Genomic DNA, 24,077 nt, shown 5'->3' with positions numbered 1-24,077 from the left:
CACGTGGTACACACGCGCCAACGTCCCAAGTTAGAGAAATAAAACGCGGGTTTCCTTATCTTGCACCTTTAAAATTGGATTTGGTGAAGTTTGGCCCTGCCTCATAGAAGATCATTTTTTTCCATCTGTTTCAAGTCGGCTTTCCCTGCGGGTAACGTGATGGCCGTATTCTCGGCAGTGGCTGTCACCGGTTCTTGCCTCGTAGCCGACTTCCGCCCATGTCCAAGATGGCGGTTGAGCGTTCCTGACCTTTACGGGGCTGGGCAGTGATTGCTGTCTGAGCTAGTAGGGGGTGGAGCGGTTAGTAAACAGCAAATGCAGGAGCTGCTGCGCGGGAGTCAGCCATGGACTGGAAAGAGATTCTTCGCCGGCGGTTAGCGATGCCCAACACCCGTACAAACAGTGAGTTTGAGAGGGGCTGCTCTGGGAGATAGGCCGGCCGTAAACTCCTGAGGGAGATCCGGGAGGAGAAGCTACTGGGAGCCCCACTTTACGCTTCTGTGAAAGCTTCCTTGACAAAGGCAGATGGGACGTGGCTAAGGGGCACGGAGAGGTTTGACCCAGCCTTACCGGGAGAAGGATTCCGGAATGAAGAAGAGCTATCATACCACTCGCTCACGTGGCTTTGACTTCGGCTTTTGAGGAATAATTGAGAAGCCTGCTTCCAACAACTCTTCAATCCTACTACAACCTATAATCCATTGGTCTTACGCCTTTTTACTCTCACACTTTTTTTTCACTTCCCTTACCCATTTTAGATTCCATAATTTATTTTTCCTTATTCTTTTCCTTCTCCTTCACACTGGCTTGTTAACCAGCCGGGTTAAAACTATCTTTCTCATTCCACACGTGCCCTTGGGACAGCCAAAAGTGGCTGGAGAAAAACGGAACCATGGAAAGTTGCCTCACTTTGAATTCATGTCCACTAACCAGATAAGTGTTTCAGTTCTTTATTGACACATATTCCACATTTCCCTATTCATTCTCCTCTACTCTGAGGCAGTTCTCATCTTCCAGACCTCCAGTTCTTCGGTATGTCCTACCTGCTCCTTGTTTTCAGTTGATGAACTTGTGTATGTATTTGAGAAAGTCGAAGCAAAGAAAACCCTCACCTGTTCCACGTAACCATTTCTGTCAGCCCTTTCACCACCATAGATGCCTGTAAACTCTGCCTTTTCCACACTCCTGTTTGAGACAATTCCTCCACTCCAACACTAGATACTGTTCCCTTTCTTTTATCCAGTGACTTCACTGTTATCTTTTATGTATCATCAAATCTTCCTCCTGTACTGGATCATTTCCATCAGCTCTGACAAACTATAATAATTCCATGTAAAAAAAAAATCATTTCATTTCACATCTCCAGTTTTTGCTGCATTTTTCTGCACTCCTTATAGGAAAACTTATCCAAAAAGTCACGTGTATTTGTACTCTCTCCTCTTCTTCACTCTTAAATCCTCTGCATGTTTGTGCCTGTTATATGCCAAGCACTTTTTTAGGCTATAGCAGTAAACAAAACAGACAAAAGTCCTTGTGGAACTTAAGCTTTGGTGTTGGGAGAGATAAAATAGTAAGTAAATCATTTAGGTTGTACAATGTGTATTTAAGGCTTTTCCTTCATTGGTATGCTAGATCCTCTTTTTGCCTACTTGAAGATATACTCCTACAGTTGTCCCCTCTCTCCTGCATCAATTTTTCTTCCCCAGTCAGCCCTGTTAGTGTATGAATATGGTGGTATTTCTCTCACCTTAAAGAAACTTTCTTGTCTTTATTTCGGCCTCTAGCTCTGCCTCATTTCCCTGCTCCCCGCCTTACACCAATGCTTTGTTAAAAGGATTGTTGCTTAAATCTGTGCTGTTTTTGTCAGGATCATCAGTGATCTCCATTGTTGTTCCAGTGGTCGGTGTTTAGTCCTCACTTTACTTGACCAGCCAGCAGTCCCTGCCAGGGATTGAGTAGTTCACTCTCCTCCTAAACATCCTTTCCTCTCTTGGTTTCTGGGAGACTTAACTCCTTTAGTTTTCTTCCTACCCCACCAGCCAGCCATCTCTTCTCAGTCTTTGTGTTTTCTTCTCCCCAACAGCTTAGCATTGAAGTGCCCAAGAGCTATCTACACTCACCTTCATGGTGAAATTAGCCATTCTTACAGCTTTAAATACCGTATATTTATTTTTGTCTCCTAAATTTTTGTCTGTTTTCCAAATGCCAGATTCATATATCGTAATTGCCTACTTGACATGGCCACTTGGTTCTAATAGGTATCTTAATCTTAACTTGTCCAAAACTGAACTCCTGCTCTCCTTTTTAACTTGCTCACACATAGCTTTCCCCATATGCTCAGGTCAAAACCTTTGGAGATCTCAACTGCTCTTTTTCTCTGATACCCACATCCTGTGTGTCTGCAAATCCTGAGACTTAAAAGAAAATATAACCAGAGTATTTACTCCCAAACCACTTCATTGCAGTCACCCTGGTCCAGGCCACCACCATCTGTCACCTGGATCACTGCCTTAGCCTTCAAATTGCTTCTGGTTGCTCTCTCCCTCACCAGAATAAAAGCCACTGTCTTTATTTTTTTTTTTTTAAGCCACTGTCTTTATAATGACTTAGTGACGTTTACTCCTGTTATCTGCCTTCCCTCATCTACTCTTTCTTCTGTCTCATTCTGCTGTAGCCACACTGGCTGCCTTCTTCTTCCTTGGATACACCAGGCACACTCCTATCTTAGGATCCTGGCACTGGCTATTTCCTTGCCTGGTACGTATGCACTTCTCCATTTACCTGGATCACCTGCTTCCTTACCTTCTTCGGTTTTTTTGCCCCACTACATCTCAGTGAGGCTTTCCCTGACACTGTTGAAAGCTGTATGTAAGTATGGACACGTGCACACATCCACTCATGCATATACATGTGTGTCCCTAGAATATGTTGGATGGAAAAGAGTGAAATCATGAAAACTGCTCTTGGGATTTGGGCTTGGGTGACTGGATAAATACAATTAACTGGGGATAGAAATACGAAATTAGAAGAAGAGTAGTAAGGTGAGCAATGTATGTTAGATGTGTTGGAGTGTGAGGATGAAAATATTTTTGTTTTGAATGTATGAGTTTAGAGTTCAAGAGCAATGTCTAGGGGCACCTGGGTGGCTCAGTGGTTGAGCATCTGCCTTTGGCTCAGGTCATGATCCTGGGGTCCTGAGATTAAGTCCCACAGCAGGCTCCCCGCAGGGAGCCTGCTTCTCCCTCTGCCTGCCTCTCTCTGTGTCTCTTGTGAATAAAATCTTTAAAAATAATTAAAAAAAAAAAAAAAGCAATGTTTGGGGTAGTGACATATATTTGGGACTTAGAAGTCAAACTACAAAAGTTGAAATGAGGAAGAAAGATTAACAAAAAGGGAATGGCCAGAAAATGAATCAACAGTGCAGCCTAAGGTTAAAAATTAACATGGCACTGTGGCAGAAATGTGGGCATAATAGAGGTTTAGGGCAACAGCTATAAGCATGTTGGAAGGAAGTGAGACCAGGAAGTGGAAAATAAACTATTAAGAAAATAGGTCATAGAATTGAAGATTGCAATGAGGCTGAAGTGCAGCTATTATGACAAGTTTTGAATTGCCAGGGAAAAGAATTATCTGAGTATATTTGAGTTTAAGATTTTATTTAAGTTCAGGACAGCCTGGGTGGGTCAGTGGTTTAGCGCCCCCTTCAGCCCAGGGCCTGATCCTGGAGACCCGGGATCAAGTCCCACGTCAGGCTCCCTGCAGGGAGCCTGCTTCTCCCTCTGCCTGGGTCTCTGCCTCTCTCTTTCTGTGTGTCTCTCATGAATAAATAAAATCTTAAAAAAAAAAAAAAGATTTTATTTAAGTTCAGTATATTTAGGAGCAGATAAGACCTGTGGTCTTGCCATGGAACCAAGTGACAGAGGTGACCCCTCTTCAGAGTTGAGGTATCAGTTATTCACAAATGTTTATCCTTTCTTGACGAGTGCAGGACCTTGAGGTGAAGAACACTGTGTGCCAGTGCACTGGACTGACTAAATGAGACAGCTGTAGGCCAGCAGCAGGCCAGCTGGAGGGTAAGAGCATCCTGAGGTGTATGCTTCAGATGGAAGGTAGAGGAACAGTGATTGCAAGGCTGAAACTTCATGAGGTCAAGGCCTATGTCTGTTTTCTCGTCACGCTAGCCCCAGTACCTAGGAGTGTTCTATACATAGTAGGTACTTAGTAGTATTTTGATGGAATAATCATGAATGTGCCAGAGGTCTGTAAGAGAGGTAGTGACTTGAGGAAGAGACAAGTATAGAGATAAAAAGAAGTGGAGGGAGCAACTAAGATGTGGTTGAAGATGCAGGGGAGGTTTGTGATTCTTGGTGTTTAAAGATAGATGTTCAGTGTATAAAGACAATTTTGAACGTCTTTTTTGCACCTTAATTACATGATAGTAAAAAAATACTGATTTTAAGGAACGCCTGGGTGGCTCACTTAGTTGGGTGTCCAACTCCTGATTTCAGTTCAGGTCATGATCTCAGGGTCTTGAGATGGAGCCCACATTGGGCTCCGCACTGGGTGTGGAGACTGCTTAAGGTTCTCTCTTTGCTTTTCTTCCTCCCTGCTCTCTATAAAAAGCTAAATAAAAATAATGATTTTAAAAATGCTTTTCCCCCTTTAACTTGTTTTGTTACCAGGAAAAAAAAGTGAACAAGAATTAAAAGATGAAGAAATGGATTTGTTTACCAAATACTACTCAGAATGGAAAGGAGATAGAAAAAACACAAATGAATTCTATAAGACCATTCCCCGGTTTTATTATAGGGTAAGTGGTATCTAAGCAAATGTCTCACAGAGTTTATAACTGAAATGTAACTTTTAAAATGGGATCAGAATCTTTTTATATAAATAAATAGAGGATTATAATTTAAATTTTATATATTTCATTGTAGTTGATCTTATCGTTTTGAAATTGGTAAAATCTCAAGTTGTGATATAAATCAGTGTAAGAACACAAAGTTGTTACTTGGCCCCCTTTGAGTTAGAGGCCTTTCCTTCCTGATTTTTCTTAAGATATTAGTAGTAGGTATTCTGTTGGATTTTGTGTCAGGCTTTTCAAAAGACAGGTTTACTTGGCTGATCACCATTTTAACTTTGTCTTTTACCCATGTTCTAAGGTGTAATACATTTTGCTGAAGTTTAAACTGAAAAATAGATTAAAATGGAAAACTTGAAGAGTTACACTTAATTATATTTCCTTTAATTAAACCATAAAGAAGTCTTTGAAAAAAAGAGAACATGAAGACCTTAAGAAAGTTACTTACATAAACCTGAAATTGAAGACTACTGAAAAGAATAAGACCTATTTAGTATTATGTAAAATGTGACCAGAATGGAAAGTTAACTGTGGAATTTTAGAGGAGTGTCTCTTAAACTTGTTACCTTCTAAACTCAATTATAACATTATTTACAAAGAAAGTAACCATTGTTTTACTTGCATTTAGGAGCAATGTATTGATATAAGTGAATTATCTAAATAGTTATAACTTACTTCTTCAAGTACCAACCTTTTCCAAATGAACCATTTTTATTGGAAACTTTTCTGTAATACCGTTTCCCAGTCTTTTAAGAATTACAGGACCAGGGGCACCCAGCTGCCCCCAGGTCGGTAGGACATGTGACTTGATCTTGGGGTTGTGAGTTCAAGCCCATGTTGGGTGTAGAGATTACTTAAAAATAAAATCTTTAAAAGAAAAAAAGAATTATATGACTAATCCACGTTTTCATGGAAAAGAGAAAAAACAGCTGATACTTTCCCATAACATTGCACAAAGATATAAATATTTCTAAATGAATCCTTCTCCATACTTCTGTGCATGTGTGTATTTAACAACAATGGAATCATATCATATGTACTTCTGCTTTATGCGTTTCACATTTTCTTATAAAGTCAACTAAACAACTGAAATTTTTTAATAGTTTGGGGGAGCAGGAAGGGAATTGACATTTATTGAGTGCCAGTGTACTCCAGAGCACTTTATATTCATGATCTCATTTAATCAGGATTATGAAATAGTATCTTACTAACCCAGAAACAGCCCTTAGATGTTGACATGACTGACAACTTGACATTTCTGTACTTCTGTACAGAAGTTGTACTTCTGTACAACTTTCCTGTACTTCCAGTACCGACCTTTTCCCCACTTCCGTCTCTTCCTTCTCTTTGTGACCTCTTCCAGATCCCACGATTTCCTGGCTGTAGAGGTGGATTTATGGGATGTTCTTTCTGTTTCTTCTTCTGTCTTCCCACTGCTTTGGAGAAACCACCTACCATCTTTGGTTACCACGTCTCTCCTTGGCTGATTAGCTCGTTGACTAGGCACCAGAGCACCATCACAGTCTCAGCTCCAGCCTTACCTCCTAATGCTTCCTCTTTTCCATTCCTTTTGATGGGAGGGATGGCTTCTTAGGTTTTGGAAATGAAAGAACCAATTTGGACTGTGGCTAGTCACATTTAATAGGACAGAGCTATAGACTAAGAAGAAATAAATCCTTGAAGCAATTTGAAGTCAAGCTGGAATGAGTCATTTTAAAGCCCTGTTTACAGAAATCACTCCAGTGGGCAGACCCTCTGCCTAGGAGGTGAACATAATAGACCCTGGCTTGACTGTCTCCAAGAAGTAAGGTCATTCAAGCTCAAAGCCATATTTGCAAAGACCATCTATCTTCAGTTAGTCCTAACTTAATTCCATGTCAGTCTAAGGTTATAGTGAAAAGAGTACTCTAAGAATGTAAGGTGAAACTTGGGCTCTTTCCAGGCAGGGATCTGGCCTTGCTGATCATTGAATTCTCTGTGGATTTCTTTTAGTTAAATGAACTTTTTAAATGAATGATAACCTGAAGTTAAGCAAAACTGATATACGAAAAGTAATTTGAGGCAGTGCAATATATAGTTATTTTATGAGGCAGAATATATTTTACATGATCCAATAATAGTATAGAATTTAAGTGTAGAAATTAACTCTAGTGTATTTTTAGCTGCCAGCCGAAGATGAAGTCTTACTACAAAAATTAAGAGAGGAATCCAGAGCTGTCTTTCTACAAAGGAAAAGCAGAGAACTGTTAGATAATGAAGAATTACAGGTAAGAATAGGATTAAAGATTGCTTTGGAGGTTAGCCATTTCTTTATTTGTACTAAAGTCATAGAGGATCTCAGGATGTCTTAATGGAGCCACTACTGGAGAGTGGGTGAATGCACCGGCCCTTGTGCAATGATTCCTACCAAAATCATCTACAGAGCTTGCCTGTGCACCATCTCCTAAAGATACTGTGTTTTGTTTTGTTTTGTTTTGTTTTGTTTTGTTAAGTCCCTAGGTGCCAAAGTCGAGAACCACCACTCTAGGCTCAAACTTCAGGGGTTCACATCCTAGCCATGCTCTGTGATCTTGGGCAATGGACTTAACATTTCTGTGCTTCCATTCTCTTCTGTTACATGGATAACAGTATTTATCTGCATCAAATAGATATATGGATTAAAAAGGTACCATATGTGAAAACTTTAGTCATTCAATAAACACCTGCCATTTGTATTATGTTATTAGTAATCAAAAGGATAATAGGGAATGAGATTCATCTTAGTCTGATAGCAGAGATTTAATATTATCATTTTAATGGAAATAACACATTTTACGAATGTTAAATTTTGTTTTGTTAACTGTAACATCTTCATTTTTGCAATTCTCCTAAGAACTTATGGTTTTTGCTGGATAAGCACCAGACACCACCTATGATTGGAGAGGAAGCAATGATTAATTATGAAAATTTCTTGAAGGTTGGTGAAAAAGCTGGACCAAAATGCAAGTAAGAATAGTATAATTAACAAAGGGGTATGTTATGTTAAGCATTCTAAATGCATGAAATAAATGTCAATGAAAATATAAGTCAACAGTGTTGACAATTTGAGTCCATTTGAGTTATAAGTGAAATTTAATAAAATTAGTCAAGAAAATTACATTGGTATGAAGTTATGAAAAGAAACAATAGCTTATAATATAGTATGTTTTTATATTACACAACAGTATATGCTTTTATTCTTTTTTGGATTTTTTTAACCTTTTGCTCTTTAGATGATAAAATTCGAAGATGTATGACTTAATGTATGACTTAATGTTTTAAGTTTTGAACTGTGGTTCTCACTTTGAATTTTTTCATTTTGATTTTTTTTTTAATTTTATTTATTTATTCGTGAGAGACAGAGAGAGAGAGGAAGAGACATAGGCAGAGGGAGAAGCAGGCTCCTCATAGGGAGCCCGGTGTGGGACTCGATCCCCAGACTGGGATCTCGCCCTGAGCCAAAGGTAGACGCTCAACCGCTGAGCCACCCGGGCGTCCCCCATTTTGATTTTTAATTGTTTGAATTCATGTTCTTGTTTGCTAATTCAGTATAGAAGTCATTTTTATGTTATGTTGGCAGATTAATCTTTATTTCCTTTCCTTAGGCAGTTTTTCACAGCAAAAGTCTTTGCTAAACTTCTTCATACAGACTCTTATGGAAGAATTTCTATCATGCAGTTCTTCAATTATGTCATGAGAAAAGGTGATTTCATTTTTATTGTGTTTAAACTCTAATCTGGGAATCAAGGAAGTTTTGGTACATGCTTTTACAGTATTCCTTTTATGTGAAACAACTCTCTTAGTAAGTTTGAATAAATAGCAGAATTTCTTTTTTTTTTTTTTTTTTGAGAGAGAGCACACATGACCCAGCATGGGGAGAGGTATTGGAACAGAGGGAGAATCCCAAGCAGGCTCCATGCCCAGAAGGATATCACAACCCAGAGATCATAACCTGAGTCAGAATGAGGAGTTGGATACTTAACTGACTGAGCCCCTGAATAGTAGAATTTATCTTTTGACCCAGATTTTTTTATTATTATTATTTTGATTGTCCTAGAACTTACTAGAGCTGAGATTTTCTACTATAAATTTGGGTTCATTATTCTAAACCATTATTACAAAACCAAAACATGTATCCTAAATATACTAGCTAAGAGCTATATATCAAAAACTGAAGAGTTTTAATGTAATTGGCTAGTAATTCTATTTTACCAATATACAGTTGACCTTTGAAGGGGTTGGGACACTGACATCCTGTGCAGTAGAAAATCTGAGTATAAGTTTTGACTCCCCCAAAACTCTTAATAACCTGTTGTTGACTGGAAGTCTTACGAATAACATAAACAGTTGATTAACACATGTTTTATATGTTATACATATTATATACTATATTCTTACAATTAAGTAAGCAAGAGAAAAGAAAGTTATTAAAATTGTGAGGTGGAGCACCTGGCTGACTCAGTCAATGTAGCATGCAACTCTTGATCTTGGGGCTCGGAGTTTGAGCCCCACATAGAATGTTGAGATTACTTAAAAAGAAAAAGAAAGGAAGGAAGAAACAAACAAACAAACTCATAAGGAAGAAAAAATATATTTACAGTACCATACTGTACTTATGGGAGGGGGGAGGACGTGTATAAGTTGACCCACACAGTTCAAACCTGTATTGTTCAAGGGTCAGCTGTATTACAGGTTGAGTTGCCTGAGAGGATAGTTCCAAACTCAGAATTGTAGCATCAGATTCAAGGAGCTTTTATTAAACAACCTGGAGTTATGATTCCTATAAGTTCCATAGTGATCTGTGAAGTCTTAATGTGTACCATCTTTAATTTTTGGTCAGAGTAATTAACCTCAGTAGAGTAAGAATAAATGCACCTTTATTTATAGGCATAACATTACATTCACTTTCCCTTTCTGGTGGAACACCAAGTTTAGTGGGTAAAGAATATTTTCAGGGGCATCAATTTTATTGTCACTTTAGGCAGCATAGAATTATTGATATCTGCCATTAATCCTCTGGTCTATTTTGTTACAAATAACTTTGGGGTTACTGAATAAGTAACGTGTGTGAAGAAGTATGTTTGTAGAGTTATTAGTTTGTCCCACTAATCTAGCTATTTATCTCCTTTTATGGTAAAGGACAGATCTTAAAATTGCGTCTTCTTTATTATCAGTTTGGCTTCATCAGACGAGAATAGGACTCAGTTTATATGATGTTGCTGGACAAGGGTACCTTCGGGAATCTGTAAGTATTTGCCTACTTTAGTAACTACAATAGACACCAAAATTTTAACAGTAGTTATCACTGCCTGTTGGGATTACAGGTGATTATTAGTTTTTGTTTCTCTGCTTTTGTTTGTTTTTACAAATAATGTGTTACTAAAAATCTTTTAAAATGTATATTGACCACAAAAAAAATATATTGACCACAAAAATTCCTTTTTAGATTTTTCCTCCAACTTTTAAAAACAGCTTTTCAAAGGAGAAAAAAAAAGAATGTAATGTTTTAACAGGATTAAAAAGCATTGAAGAAACAGAGGAAAACTATTGGTTACTCATAAGTGTTATAAATGTTAGGGCCAGGAATTTTTCAGGCTGACAAAGAAAGTTTGATAATGCTTAATAAGGGAATATAAAATAGGCCATGATTTCCCAAACTCTCAATTCATGGGGCCCTTAGTATCTCAGTAATTTTTGCATAGTGGCTCTAAGTCAAAAGAAATACCTAAAAGTTCCATTTGTTAGTTCTAAACAATTTAGTAAATATTCATTAGGATTATTACTATATTAGCCATTTGAAGAAAAATACACAGAAGTTGAAAGTAAGTAATATTTTTGCTTCATTCTTAAATTACAAATACTAATGGAATCTGTGCCCAGGGGGCACACTGTATGGCCAGTCAAACCTGGCAGTTAGATTGAATAGTCATCCTCCCTTCCTGTTCCACACGTTTGTGTAGTACTTGCTTTGTCACAAAACCATCAAGAACCTAGCTTTGCAAAGATTGATGTCATCAAAAAGCATATATCTCGGGCAGCCCCAGTGGCGCAGCGGTTTAGCGTCGCCTGCAGCCCGGGGTGTGATCCTAGAGACCCAGGATCGAGTCCCACATCGGGCTTTCTGCATGGAGCCTGCTTCTCCCTCTGCCTGTGTCTCTGCCTCTCTCTTCACTCTCTCTGAATGAATAAATAAATAAATCTTAAAAAAAAAAAAGCATATATCTCCATTAGTGTTGAAAATGTGAACTACTTTGAGCTCATAGCTCTAGCTCATGGCAACATATATTGTGTACTCTCTGGCAGATGTCACTGTTTTTTAAATATCCTGCTGCACCCCTATGAGTTTACTGAAGCATTCCTGGGGAACAATTTGGGAACTGTCGGTTTAGCCTTCACATTGCTGGTGGGAGTATAAAATGGAGGTGGCCTTTTTGGGGGAGGTGGGAAGTTTGCCAATGCCTGTCAGAATTATAAACAGGCACATTCTTTGATTTAGCAATATCACTTACAAAAATTATATCCATATTCTCTCATAACATCTATGAATAAAAAATTATCTTGGTGCCCTTATAATATTATTTTTAAAATTGCAAAAGATTAGAAAGAACCTAAATGTCCATCAATAGGAGAGTAGTTAAATGGATTATAGTACATCTAAACAGTGAAATAATACATAGCTATTTTTAAAAAAGAAGTCCTTTTTTTTTTTTAAAGATTTTATTTATTTATTTGACAGCACAAGCAGGGGGAGCGGCAGAGGAAGAGGGAGAAGTAGGCTCCCTGTTGAGTAGGGAGCCAAATAATGGCCTCAATCCCAGAACCCTGGGATCACGACCTGAGCCACCCAGGCACCCCTTTTTTGTTCCTTTTGAATTTGGAATTATGTAAAATGTATTGCTCATTCAAAAATGTTAAAATTGAAATAAAAAGCAAATTGGTAAAACATAATATTAGTTTTTACCACTAACAATAGTTAGATTTTATCATTAATATACTATTAATAACTGGAAACTTTTTAGGATTGAAATCCAACATTCGAGTATCTAATGAAGAAACAAGATCAGACAGTTAACACTTTAATGTCTTGATTTGTTTTGTTCTTTCAGGACTTAGAAAACTACATACTGGAACTTATCCCTACCTTGCCACAATTAGATGGGCTGGAAAAGTCTTTTTACTCCTTTTATGTTTGTACAGCAGTTAGGAAGTTCTTCTTCTTTTTAGACCCTCTGAGAACAGGTAAAAGAAATTCTTAGATATTAAAAAGATATTATTTAAATCTCAATAACTAGAGAAAAGTCTTGAAAATGTCATTTTTCTAACACATCGTCTTTAATATGTAAAGATCTTTTATGATTTACTTGCACCAACTAGAACCAGCCATGTCACCTAACCTCTTAGTTTCTTCATCTCTAAAGTAATGTACGAACTGGATAACCAATGGATCCTTTCAGTTCTAAGCAGCCAGTTATTCTGATATGATTTGTTATCCCTGATATGTAATATACTGGAGACTTGTTCTCGATAAAAAATATGAAGGCTTAAGATGTCAATTGTGTGATTACTCTTCTAAAATAGTACCTTTATAAAATTTTCCTCTTTTTTTAAAATTGTGTTTTTTCTTTAAAGGGAAGATTAAAATTCAAGATATTTTAGCATGCAGCTTCCTAGATGATTTATTGGAGGTAAGTCTGTTTTTTAAATACTTAATTATATTACTTGACAGTTACTGTCTTCTAATTATATCTCTGTGTTTATTTAGTTAAGGGATGAGGAACTGTCCAAGGAGAGTCAAGAAACTAATTGGTTTTCTGCACCTTCTGCCCTAAGGGTATATGGTATGGTTCCTGTCATAATTCTAAAATTTGAATGATCCATTCCTCAGTTAATTAGTATTCAAAGGACAGTTTTATACATAAGCTAGTTTACCTTAGGATGAAAGTATTCTAATTACCTTAAGAGCTAATATTTTATTTTATTTTATTATTTTATTTATTCATGAGAGACAGAGAGAGAGAGAGAGACAGGAGAAGGGAGAAGCAGGCTCCATGCAGGGAGCCCGACATGGGACTCGATCCCGGGACTCCAGGATCACACCCTGGGCTGAAGGCGGCGCTAAACCACTAAGCCACCAGGGCTGCCCAAGAGCTAATATTTTAGATTACTAAAATTTACTTGTCATTTTCTTACTCTTTAATAGAACATACAGAATGTAATTATCTTGCATTGTGATAAAATGCCACTGCTATCAGTGTCCACAGTGGCAGGTATTCTAAGGATTGTTTCCTTTTTCCTTTAATTTTATTAGAGTGCTACATTCTTATGTTGGGTGGCCTTCTGACTCATCTTGGCATCCTTCATCTCTCAAGAGCCAGCATTTCAGTGCTTTTTATTGACTCCTGTTTAATTTTGAAACCTAGGAAAGTACTAAAAGGTTGCAAACTGAAAACAAATAATGATGGAAATAGCCCCAAAGGTCATGGCTTTGCAAAGCTTAAGGGGTGTTGTGATAGAGAGTACAGGGATAACTGATCTTAGGGCACTACCCTAATATAGTTTGAAAACCAAAGTATTAACCAATAAAAAGAACTTTTTGTATTTATTCATTTGTCCTCTAATTAGAATTTTATTTTGGTCATAAATATCTTTTTACCATTTTTCTTCCCAAGGCCAGTATTTGAATCTTGATAAGGATCACAATGGTATGCTCAGTAAAGAAGAACTCTCCCGCTATGGAACAGCAACCATGACCAACGTCTTCTTAGATCGCGTTTTCCAGGAGTGTCTCACTTATGATGGAGAAATGGTAGTAGTTTAAATCTCTGCTAAGTTTTAAAAATTTAGGCTCCCACAGTTTCCACAAACTTTTTTCTTGATGTGATTTTATACCAGTATCTTTAAAAGCCTGAACTGATCAAATTGTGAGTTTTGGAATCCTTGATCTTAAGGTAAATTTACTTAAAAACATAGTCTCAGGACAAATATAAAATTTGTATATTTTGTTCATTTCATTATCAGTGTATCTCTTTTTTTAATGTTTCAAGTTTTATTTATTTATTTATTTATTTTTTTCAAGTTTTATTTAAATTCCAGTTAGTTAACATATAATATTAGTTTCAGGTATAGAACTTAATGATTCATCACTTAATACAACTGTAACCCAGGGCTCATCCCAACAAGTACTCTTCTTAATGCCCATCACTCATTTAGCCCATCTCCCCTGCCCACCTCCTCTAAGAAGTATGGATTGTGGGGGGAAGAGGGGTGTGTGTGAAATCTGAAGTTGGCAAATCCTCGACTGTTTTCAGGATAGGTACACTATCTGACCACAGATGCTGTGATTTAAATCTAAGAATCAGGTTGTATTACTTTCTGAAAGTGGTTATATTAGCAGCTGCTGATTAACATGCACCTGTCCTTTTATCACAACAATGCTACTATAGTTAAGGAAATTCTAAATAGCATTTTAAAATCACCATCCTTGTTATTAAAAACGTGTTAAAGATGTGATAAATTAGGCAGCCTGGGTGGCTCAGCAGTTTACCTCCGCCTTCAGCCCAGGGCCTGATCTAGGAGATCAAGTTCCGAGTCAGGCTCCCTGCATGAAGCCTGCTTCCCCCCCTCTGACTGTCTCTACCTCTACCTCTACCTCTACCTCTCTCTCTCTCTCATGAATAAATAAAATATTAAAAAAAAAAGATGTGATAAATTGCCAAACCAGTGATATGTAAGAAATGGTCATATTGTCAGAAAAGAATTGGGGTTTTATGTTTTATCACTTGGTTTGAACAGCCATTTTCTAAAGAACACCATTTTTAGCCAGCAGTATAGGAAAAGAGGGAACAGGTGCAGAAATTCTGCTTTGTGACTCCTATAGCTGTCTATAGTCAACAATGAGGAACTTGTAGTATGCTAATGACTTCTGGCGAATACAGTCACAACTGTACAGCTACAACTTTGGATGGACCTAGACCATGATGAGCCTTTATCTCTTTAGCTCTTTATACTGCAATTTATGCAAAAAGGAATTCTTAATGTTAGCCTAAAAAAATACAAGAATATAAAATTTTTTCTTAGTGGAATCTCCAGTGTTCTTTTCACTATGCAAAAAAAGTCATCTGAGTATCCCATTTTTTTTTAAATATTTTTTTATTTATTTATTTATGACAGTCACACAGAGAGAGAGAGAGAGAGGCAGAGACACAGGCAGAGGGAGAAGCAGGCTCCATGCACCGGGAGCCTGACGTGGGATTCGATCCCGGGTCTCCAGGATCGCGCCCTGGGCCAAAGGCAGGCGCCAAACCGCTGCGCCACCCAGGGATCCCCAGTATCCCATTTTTGTAGAGAAAACTTGCTATTCTCTTCATGTCTTTCTAGCTTTCATTTGTGTTTTGCCTCTTTTTGGGTGAGAAAAGTTTCAGTTCACTGTAGAGTATTGGTTGGGTAGTCTTAAGATGGCTTCTTACTGGAAATCATCTGATTTTAAAATGTTTAAATAAATTTCAAAATAACTATTTAAATATTCTCTTCATTCCAGATGAACTTTTTTTCCCCCAAACTGACCACACTGAAATGAAGATACTAATTTAGTGGCATTATATAATAGCTTAGTCACTGTCTTGTCCATTTCAAAGGCATAATTAAGTTACTCCTTAAGACAGCAACTCTCTCATAAGAAAATGTATCCCCAGAACTGTCCTGTATAGATTAACTGCTATGTAGAATTTTTAGAAACCAATATTAAGTATACAAATGAGTATCTCATTTCATATTTTAAAAATTGCCATCTTTGATTGTAATACAGCTTCAAATCATTATTCACTTGAAAAGTTAATTCCAAAGAAGGCTATTCTTTTCTTTATAGGATTATAAGACCTACCTGGACTTTGTTCTTGCGTTAGAAAATCGAAAAGAACCTGCAGCTCTGCAGTATATTTTCAAATTACTTGATATTGAGAACAAAGGATATCTGAATGTCTTTTCACTTAATTACTTCTTTAGGGTAAGTCTCATTTCTGTAAATGAGTCATTGTTCCTTAAGATATCTTACATTTTTTATTTATCTACTTAGTAGCAATTTTATCCAACTTGTGATGTTTAAATTTAATAAAAAGGTTTAGTAACAGATTTTATTATTAATATTTTTTTAAGAGGCTCCATGCATGCCCAGCATGGAGTCCAACATGGGGCTTGAACTCCTAACCCTGAGATTGAGACCTGAGCTGAAATCGAGAGTCGGACACTTAATTAACTGACTAAGCCCCATAGGCACCCCAATTTACTAGCAGATTTTGGAAGAAAATCAAGTCTTTTTTTTTTTTTCTATTTTTAAAACATATAAATAGACTAAAAGTTGATTTGATTAGTTGTAGAACACAAAAGTGTAAAATATGTGTTGGGCACTGGCCATTGGAGACTGAGACATACATGAGAAAGTGTGCTTTTGTGATCAAAACTAGTATATAAAATCCTTCAGAAGCTTCAATTAAACAGTTCAGAAAAGGTAGAGGTTTTGCAGACTTTGGTAGTACTATTAAACGCTGTGCTACAAAATAAAAATTACTTATTGTAATAATTTTAAAATTATTGCATGCTGCATTTCAGCATGAAAACAGATTTGCTAAAGTGCTTATTTTGTGAATAACATGATGAGTCTTGAAGGAAATTTTACTGTATCTTATCTGATAAGCATTCAGATACACAAAGTATAAAAGTAGGAATGTCTGCCCTTTTAAGATAAATCATTTCCTAAATCTGGTGACTTCTCTGGTGGCATAGTTTTATACGGTAGTATTTCACTCTCTCATCTTATTTCTATAGCTAATTTTTAGAAGACTGATTTTTATATGCTTAACACAACAGTAGGGAGAAATGGCTTTTTTTAAACAATAAAAATGACATTTTCACATCTTTGTCATGAAACATTTTTCCCCAGAGGCTTTTCCTTTTCCATTTAAAAATCTGGGATGCTTTAGGGGTGCCTGAGTGGTTCAGTTGGTTAAGCGTCTACCTACGGCTCAAGTCATGATCTCAGGGTCCTGGCATTGAGCCCCACATTGGACTCCCTGCTCAGTGGAGAGCCTGCTCCTCCTCTCCCTCTGCTCTTCCCCTGCTTGTGCTCTCTGGCTAGCACGCACGTACTCTCTCTTTCTGTTAAATAAATAAATAAAACCTTAAAAATTTTTAAAAATTAAAATTTGGGATATTTTAAAAATAACTATTTGGTTTCTGTGTTTCATAGTATATAAAATTCATAGTTTCATGTTAAATTCCGTAAACTTCCAAAATGATTTCCTAGGTAGTAATGACTACAAACATTAGGATAAATTACAATCACAGTATTAGGATACATTTTTTAAAAATTCAATCGGTGGCCAGTCTCAGAATACCAACTCATCATATGGATGTCCCACTTTAGGCAGACCTATTAAATGAAAATTCAGTTTTAGAAAAAATATATTTTGGAAATTACTCAATCCTCTCATATAAGGATTTCTTTACAGTATCTTAGAATATTAAATTTTGTTTTCAAAATATTTTATACATGAATTTATTTTATCAAAGTATTTAGGCCTGATTGTATGGATTAAGGTAAGGACTTACTGGTGCTGAGTCCTGCAGTCATAAGCTGTTCATAGAATGTTTATACATCAGTATCCCAGTGATAAAGGCTGGCCCAGCTCATGCACTCTAGATCCTATCTCTAGGTCTACTACACTAGTAGCTGTGAGTATATACTCAGATTCTCACCTACTTCAAAGAGATTCCCTATGCACACAATGATATCAGTGGCACCACATACAGAGTAGCTGCATCTGCAACATATTTGACTATTTACCAAGAATTTTAAGCTTCACATTTTCTAGTGAATGACTCTTGCCTAAAATACTTATTAGTCCAACTGGATCACAGTAGTTTCTTCTGTTAGTGGGTTGTTTGGTGGGGGGAGGGATAGGTGAGGGGGGTGTCGTGTTTTTTTGTTGTTGTTGTTTTTGTTAAAGGTTATAAAAGAGAGTCTGAGGGAGGCTTACCTCCACTTCTTTTTCTGTCAACTACAAGGCAAAGTATAGGGTGGGAGGCAGAGGTGGCAGATTGGGTATCTTAAAGAATGGTGAAGGTATGAACAACATTCCTGGAAAATGCAAGAATTGGGCATAACAAAATAATTGCTAGGCCATGTAAAGACCCATCTGGGGTGGAGACCATTCCTATATAGTAGCAATAATCTGCGGTCTTGTATACTTTTTTCTGGAATTCTTAATAGCAAGATAAAGATCTAGAAAGGTTGATGGTCACACTGATCTTTGTTTAAGTTTTGCTAACTGGATGTGAAGCAAGGTCAAGGAAGCTGGGAACATTAGCAAGAGTGGTCAAAGTGATAAGGCTTGTGGTCTGATAGGAAAGGAAGTGGGACTAGAAAGGGGGCATGGGACAGGAAGGGGGCTGTGTTCTATTTTTTTATTTACAGACTTATTTTTACCCATACAGGCCATACAGGAACTAATGAAAATCCATGGACAAGATCCTGTTTCATTTCAAGATGTCAAGGTTACCTTTTAAGTATTAAGCTCTACACCCAGGGTGGGGCTTTTGGACTCCCCCGATACTAAGATCAGGCACCGCATGCTCTACCGACTGAGTCAGCCAGGCACCCCCTACCTTTTCTTACATAATACCTACCAGTTTGGGCACCAGTTGATATGGCTCAGGTCATGATCTTGGGGTCCTGGGATTGAGCCTGCATCAGGCTCTATCTGCTCCCCCCTTCCCTTTCATGTGCACATGCACACACACTCTCTCTAAATAAATCTTTTAAAAAATAACATACACAATACCATAGAATCATGTATATTAAATGAAATTTTGTAAGAAAGAAACCTAGAATATGAAGTACTAAACCAAATCAAGTATTTGCTGTTACTTGTTCTGAATCTATATTCAAATCATTAGAAACGCTGACCACACTTGGACTAATGATTTGTATAGTTTATAATTTTAGCATTGTCAGACTATTTTTCATTGGAAGCATTCATTCATTTTGATTTTAAATGAAGAGAATCAGTAGAGCCTGCATCCTTTGACAGCCTATTCCAGTGTAAAATTCATTTTTATCTTGGTAACTACACTTGACCCTTAAAACAACATGAGAATTAGGGGCAACCACCACCCACATGCTGTTGAAAATCCATGTAGAACTTCCCAAAAACTAGTTACTCATAGCTTGCTGTTGACTGGAAGCCTCAAATAAACAGTAACATAGTTAACAACACATTTTATATATGTTTTATATACTATATTCTTAAAAATAGAGCTTGAGAAAGAAAATTATAAGAAAATGCATTTACAGTATACTGTATTTATCAAAAATATCCATGTTTTATTGGACCCATGCATTTCAGACCTGTGTTTGCAAGGGTCAGCTGTATTTAGGTTTGGGTACTTTTTAAATTTACTTCAAAGGTCTTGCTTGCTTGCTTGCTATTTATTAAGGAGATACCAATCCTACAATATGAAAACTACCACTATTTGAAACACATGCTAATACTTCATTTTAATAGTCAGACTTCTAGCTGTGAAAAACATACAGTATCCAGTACAGATTTAGGTTAAATAATGTAATAAAATAACCCATCTAATTTTAAATAAGTGTAAGATAAAGGGCTGTTATGGTTTAATATAAATGAGACAAATCTGAAGCTATGCAATAGGCAACCTAAGAACTAGTAATTTTAAATTGCCTCTAAGCTTGAAAAGGAAGTTTCATAAACATACAAGACTAAAAGCTTGTACCTTTAATTTACCTGAATTGTTTTAATCTTTTTTTTTTTTTTTTTTTTTTAAGATTTTACTTATTTTTTGAGAGAAAGTACACAAGCAGGGGAAGGGAGAGTGACAAGTAAACTCTGTGCTCAGTGCAGAGCTTGGTCTTATGACACTTAGACCATGACCTGAGCTGAAATCAAGAGTCAGATGCCCAACTGACTAAGCCACCCAGGCACCCCAAATTGTTCTTTTTAAAATATAATTTGCCTCCTTAAATGCTACTAAATCCTGAGTAATTTTACCACAAAAAGATTAGAAAACATATACCGAATTCCTTATAAATACTCCTACAGTATACCTCAAAGTAGAGAAGTTTTTCCATCCGTTCCAGTAAATTTTAGCATAATTTCATGGTCATTCTGGATGATTAATTCTTTAAAACTGAACCTCCCCCACCAACCACCCATTTTAGATCCAGAGTATAAAAGGTTGACATCTATATTGGAAATGAAGCTTTGTCACGGTCTTGGCTTTGGAAGCAAGACCTTGTTTTACCACCAATTAGAAGACAATAAAAAAGTTTTAAGATACTTAACACATATTCAAAGAACAGTGCATTAGTTTTGCCACTAATTAGCTGTGCTAGCTTGGATTAAACTCTGAACCTCAGTTTTTTTTTTTTTTAATTTTTTTTTTATTGGAGTTCAATTTGCCAACATATAGCATAACATCCAGTGCTCATCCCATCAAGTGCCCCCCTCAGTGCCCAGTCACCCCCACCCACCTCCCTTTCCACCACCCCTTGTTTGTTTCCCAGAGTTAGGAGTCTCTCATATTCTGTCTCCCTTTCTGATATTTCCCACTCATTTTTTCTCCTTTCCCTTTCACTATTTTTTATATTCCCCAAATGAATGAGACCATATGTTTGTCCTTCTCCGATTGACTTACTTCACTCAGCATAATACCCTCCAGTTCCATCCACATTGAAGCAAATGGTGGGTATTTGTCGTTTCTAATGGCTGAGTAATATCCCATCGTATACATAGACCACATCTTCTTTATCCATTCATCTTTCGATGGACACCAAGGCTCCTTCCACAGTTTGGCTACTGTGGACATTGCTGCTATAAACATCGGGGTGCAGGTGTCCCGGCGTTTCACTGCATCTGTATCTTTGGGGTAAATCCCCAGCAGTGCAATTGCAGGGTCATAGGGCAGATCTATTTTTAACTCTTTGAGGAACCTCCACACAGTTTTCCAGAGTGGCTGTACCAGTTCACATTCCCACCAACAGTGCAAGAGGGTTCCCCCTTTATCCACATCCTCTCCAACATTTGTTGTTTCCTGTCTTGTTAATTTTCTCCATTCTCACTGGTGTGAGGTGGTATCTCATTGTGGTTTTGATTTGTATTTCCCTGATGGCCAGTGATGCAGGCAGAGCAGTTTCTCATGTGCTTGTTGGCCATGTCTATGTCTTCCTCTGTGAGATTTCTGTTCATGTCTTTTGCCCATTTCATGATTGGATTGTTGGTTTCTTTGCTGTTGAGTTTAATAAGTTCTTTATATATTTTGGATACTAGCCCTTTATCTGACAGGTCATTTGCAAATATCTTCTCCCATTCTGTAGGCTGTCTTTCAGTTTTGTTGACTGTTTCTTTTGCTGTGCAAACGCTTCTTATCTTGAAGTCCCAATAGTTCATTGTTTCTTTTTTTAGATGAGGGATAGCTATTAAATACCTAAGGAATCCTCCAATAAAATTGTGATTGTACATAGAGAAAAGGAGACTGCCTGTGTATGAATTAGCAGGAAAAAAAACTACAAAAAAAATTTTACATAAACTCAAGTGCCAGCGTTGAATTTCACATTACTATATGGTAGAAATTTAGTGGGTCAGATACCAGATTTTTTTTTTTTTTAAGATTTTATTTATTTATTCATGAGAAACACACACAGAGAGAGAGGCAGAGTCACAGGCAGAGGGAGAAGCAGGCTCCATGCAGGAAGCCTGATGTGGGGTCGATCCCGGGTCCCTAGGATCAGGTCCTGGGCTGAAGGCGGCACTAAACCGCTGAGCCACCTGGGCTGCCTGATAACAGATTTCATTGTGTTTTTTTTTTTTTTTCTCTCTTGCAGGATGAAATCTTTGACATGGTTAAACCAAAGGATCCTTTGAAAATCTCTCTTCAGGATTTAATCAACAGTAATCAAGGAGACACAGTCACCACCATTCTAATTGATCTGAATGGCTTCTGGACTTACGAGAACAGAGAAGCTCTTGTTGCAAATGACAATGAAAACTCTACAGACCTTGATGATACATGATCTCTCAAAGACTAGACTGTTCATTAAGATAAGCTTGAATGTTCCATGTAAAACCTTTTAAGCACAATTCTTAGAAACAGCTTAAATAAAACACTCCATATGCCTATAGAACACAGCAAATGTTCTGGTTATTGGAATTTTGCTTGTGGTAGTTTGGAAGCAATAGGACCAAATATTGTTTTAGGAGGTAGTAAGTTCTTGGTCCATTTAGCTCAAATATGGCAAAAAGGTAGAATCCATTCAAATGTGTATGATCTTTAGAAATAAAGGAAGTTTTCATGGGATATTTCTGACATTAGACATTAAGAATTTAAATACTTGAAGGATAGTTTATATGTGGTCATTTAACCTTGAGTCTTCTAAAGTATTATCTGTATCATAGATTATAAACTTCCCATTTGTAAGAATAAAGCCACTTCTGGATTAGATTTGTTTTTTTTTTTTTTTTTTTTTTTTTAATTTTTTTTTTTTATTTATTTATGATAGTCACAGAGAGAGAGAGAGAGGCAGAGACACAGGCAGAGGGAGAAGCAGGCTCCATGCACCGGGAGCCTGATGTGGGATTCGATCCCGGGTCTCCAGGATCGCACCCTGGGCCAAAGGCAGGCGCCAAACCGCTGCGCCACCCAGGGATCCCTGGATTAGATTTGTTTAAAGATGATATTTCTTTTTGGAGGATGTTTCAATAAAAATATTCAAGTTAATATTTTACATTAAAATCACTGGTACAAAAAAAAAATCTGTCTAGCTTTTTAACCAGTACCAGTATTACATTTTTTTCAAATTTATTTTATTTATTTATTTTTTAGGGTTACATTTTATAAGACTCAACTCCAGTTTGTTAAGGAATTTTGTTAGAGAATGTGTTAATTCAGTGTAAAGGTTCTCAATTATACTCTTCTGTTTCATTTTTTTTTATGAGAAGAAAGATTAGAAGAGGGTAAAATATGAACAGTGATCCAGAGGGAATAGTAATTACAAAAAGGGTCGAAAAGGAAGGAAAAGTAAAAGAGGCTTAAAAATAAGACAAAACCATTTAATTCATTTCTGGGAAATTTTATAATTTGCATAAATAAAGTATAAAAATTTAAGGCACAGTGAATAACTATATAAACATTACAAACTGGCCACTGTTGGGACAATTAAAGAAAGTGAAATTTAAGAAACAAAATTTTCATAATCTTCCTTCTACTATAATCAGAAAAGTTTCTAGGTAAACTTTCAGATCTAGGGAGAAAGGATTCAGATCTTTAGATATGCATGCCTTCACTGGATAACCCAATAAATATCTGAGTTGGAAATCCTATCTCAAGTTAAAAACAAATTAGAGGGAAGAGGTCAGGTTAGCATGTTTTAGAGCTACTGGTAAACTATTTATGGTGACATTAATTACATAATCTGAAGATTAATCCCTTAAAGGTACTAAAGAGTTTATAGCCATGACCAAAAAATTACCATCACATACCATGCATGAACTACTGTACCACAAATCCATGTAACTGAAGATTGCAAATGAAAAATTATGTTTCCTAAATCCTTCAGATTTCAGTTGAAGAACTTAGCCAAATGTTCATGTTCACTGATAATAGATTTCATAATAGGTCCACTGTACCTATAAGTTTCTTTGAAGCCATATTTTATATAAAAATATTTAAGACTGACAGCTTAATGTTGTTTAGAACAACCTTTAATCTCTGAAAGCTCTAAATCTGTGATTAGGCTTTTAAGAGCAGCATTTCTGAAATATTTCATACATTCTTCCTTACCCACATTTAGTTATAAATCAAAGTCATAAGTCATACAGATCTCTCAAGATTATAAGCATATATTTAGGAATATTTTCAAAGTTAGTTTCATATTATACTTTTGTAAGCTTTGCTCATGGCACAGTGGGCTCTAGAGGCCAAACCTGGGTTAAGTAAACTGTCCACTTTTACTGTTGCTACTTCAAAGAAGAGAATGATTGGAAACCTTACTATGCTACCCTGGACCTTGTACAGTATTGAACAGTATGCCCCTGAAGGGTCAAATCTTCATCTGTCCCTCACCCCACCCACTTCCCTCCCAACTGCTGACCCACAAGAAGCATTCAGGGTCCACTGAATGACAAAA

General features: G+C 36.9%; 1 protein-coding gene across 2 annotated transcripts; it reads left to right on the top strand.

The window, feature by feature from the left end:
* The first annotated feature begins 204 nt into the window (after nucleotides 1-204).
* PPP2R3C (protein phosphatase 2 regulatory subunit B''gamma) lies at nucleotides 205-22,085 on the top strand. 2 transcript variants are annotated; one of them, XM_025442964.3, is made up of 13 exons: nucleotides 265-402; nucleotides 4,683-4,810; nucleotides 7,024-7,128; nucleotides 7,734-7,846; nucleotides 8,485-8,582; nucleotides 10,054-10,124; nucleotides 11,986-12,118; nucleotides 12,509-12,564; nucleotides 12,642-12,717; nucleotides 13,549-13,685; nucleotides 15,744-15,881; nucleotides 18,368-18,427; nucleotides 21,777-22,085. In XM_025442964.3, the coding sequence occupies exons 1-13, from the start codon at nucleotides 345-347 to the stop codon at nucleotides 21,963-21,965; spliced, it is 1,362 nt and encodes a 453-aa protein (XP_025298749.1). In that variant the 5' UTR covers nucleotides 265-344; the 3' UTR covers nucleotides 21,966-22,085. The 2 variants fall into 2 exon arrangements, with proteins under 2 accessions (XP_025298750.1, XP_025298749.1); XM_025442965.3 differs by lacking the exon at nucleotides 15,744-15,881 and having other exon boundaries at nucleotides 205-402.
* The last annotated feature ends 1,992 nt before the right edge of the window (nucleotides 22,086-24,077 follow it).

Source organism: Canis lupus, chromosome 8, assembly GCF_003254725.2.
Source record: "Canis lupus dingo isolate Sandy chromosome 8, ASM325472v2, whole genome shotgun sequence".
In the NCBI taxonomy this organism is placed as follows: domain Eukaryota; kingdom Metazoa; phylum Chordata; class Mammalia; order Carnivora; family Canidae; genus Canis; species Canis lupus.
The sequence above is the reverse complement of the archived record's forward strand: the minus strand, read 5'-3'. Positions and strand labels throughout refer to the sequence as shown.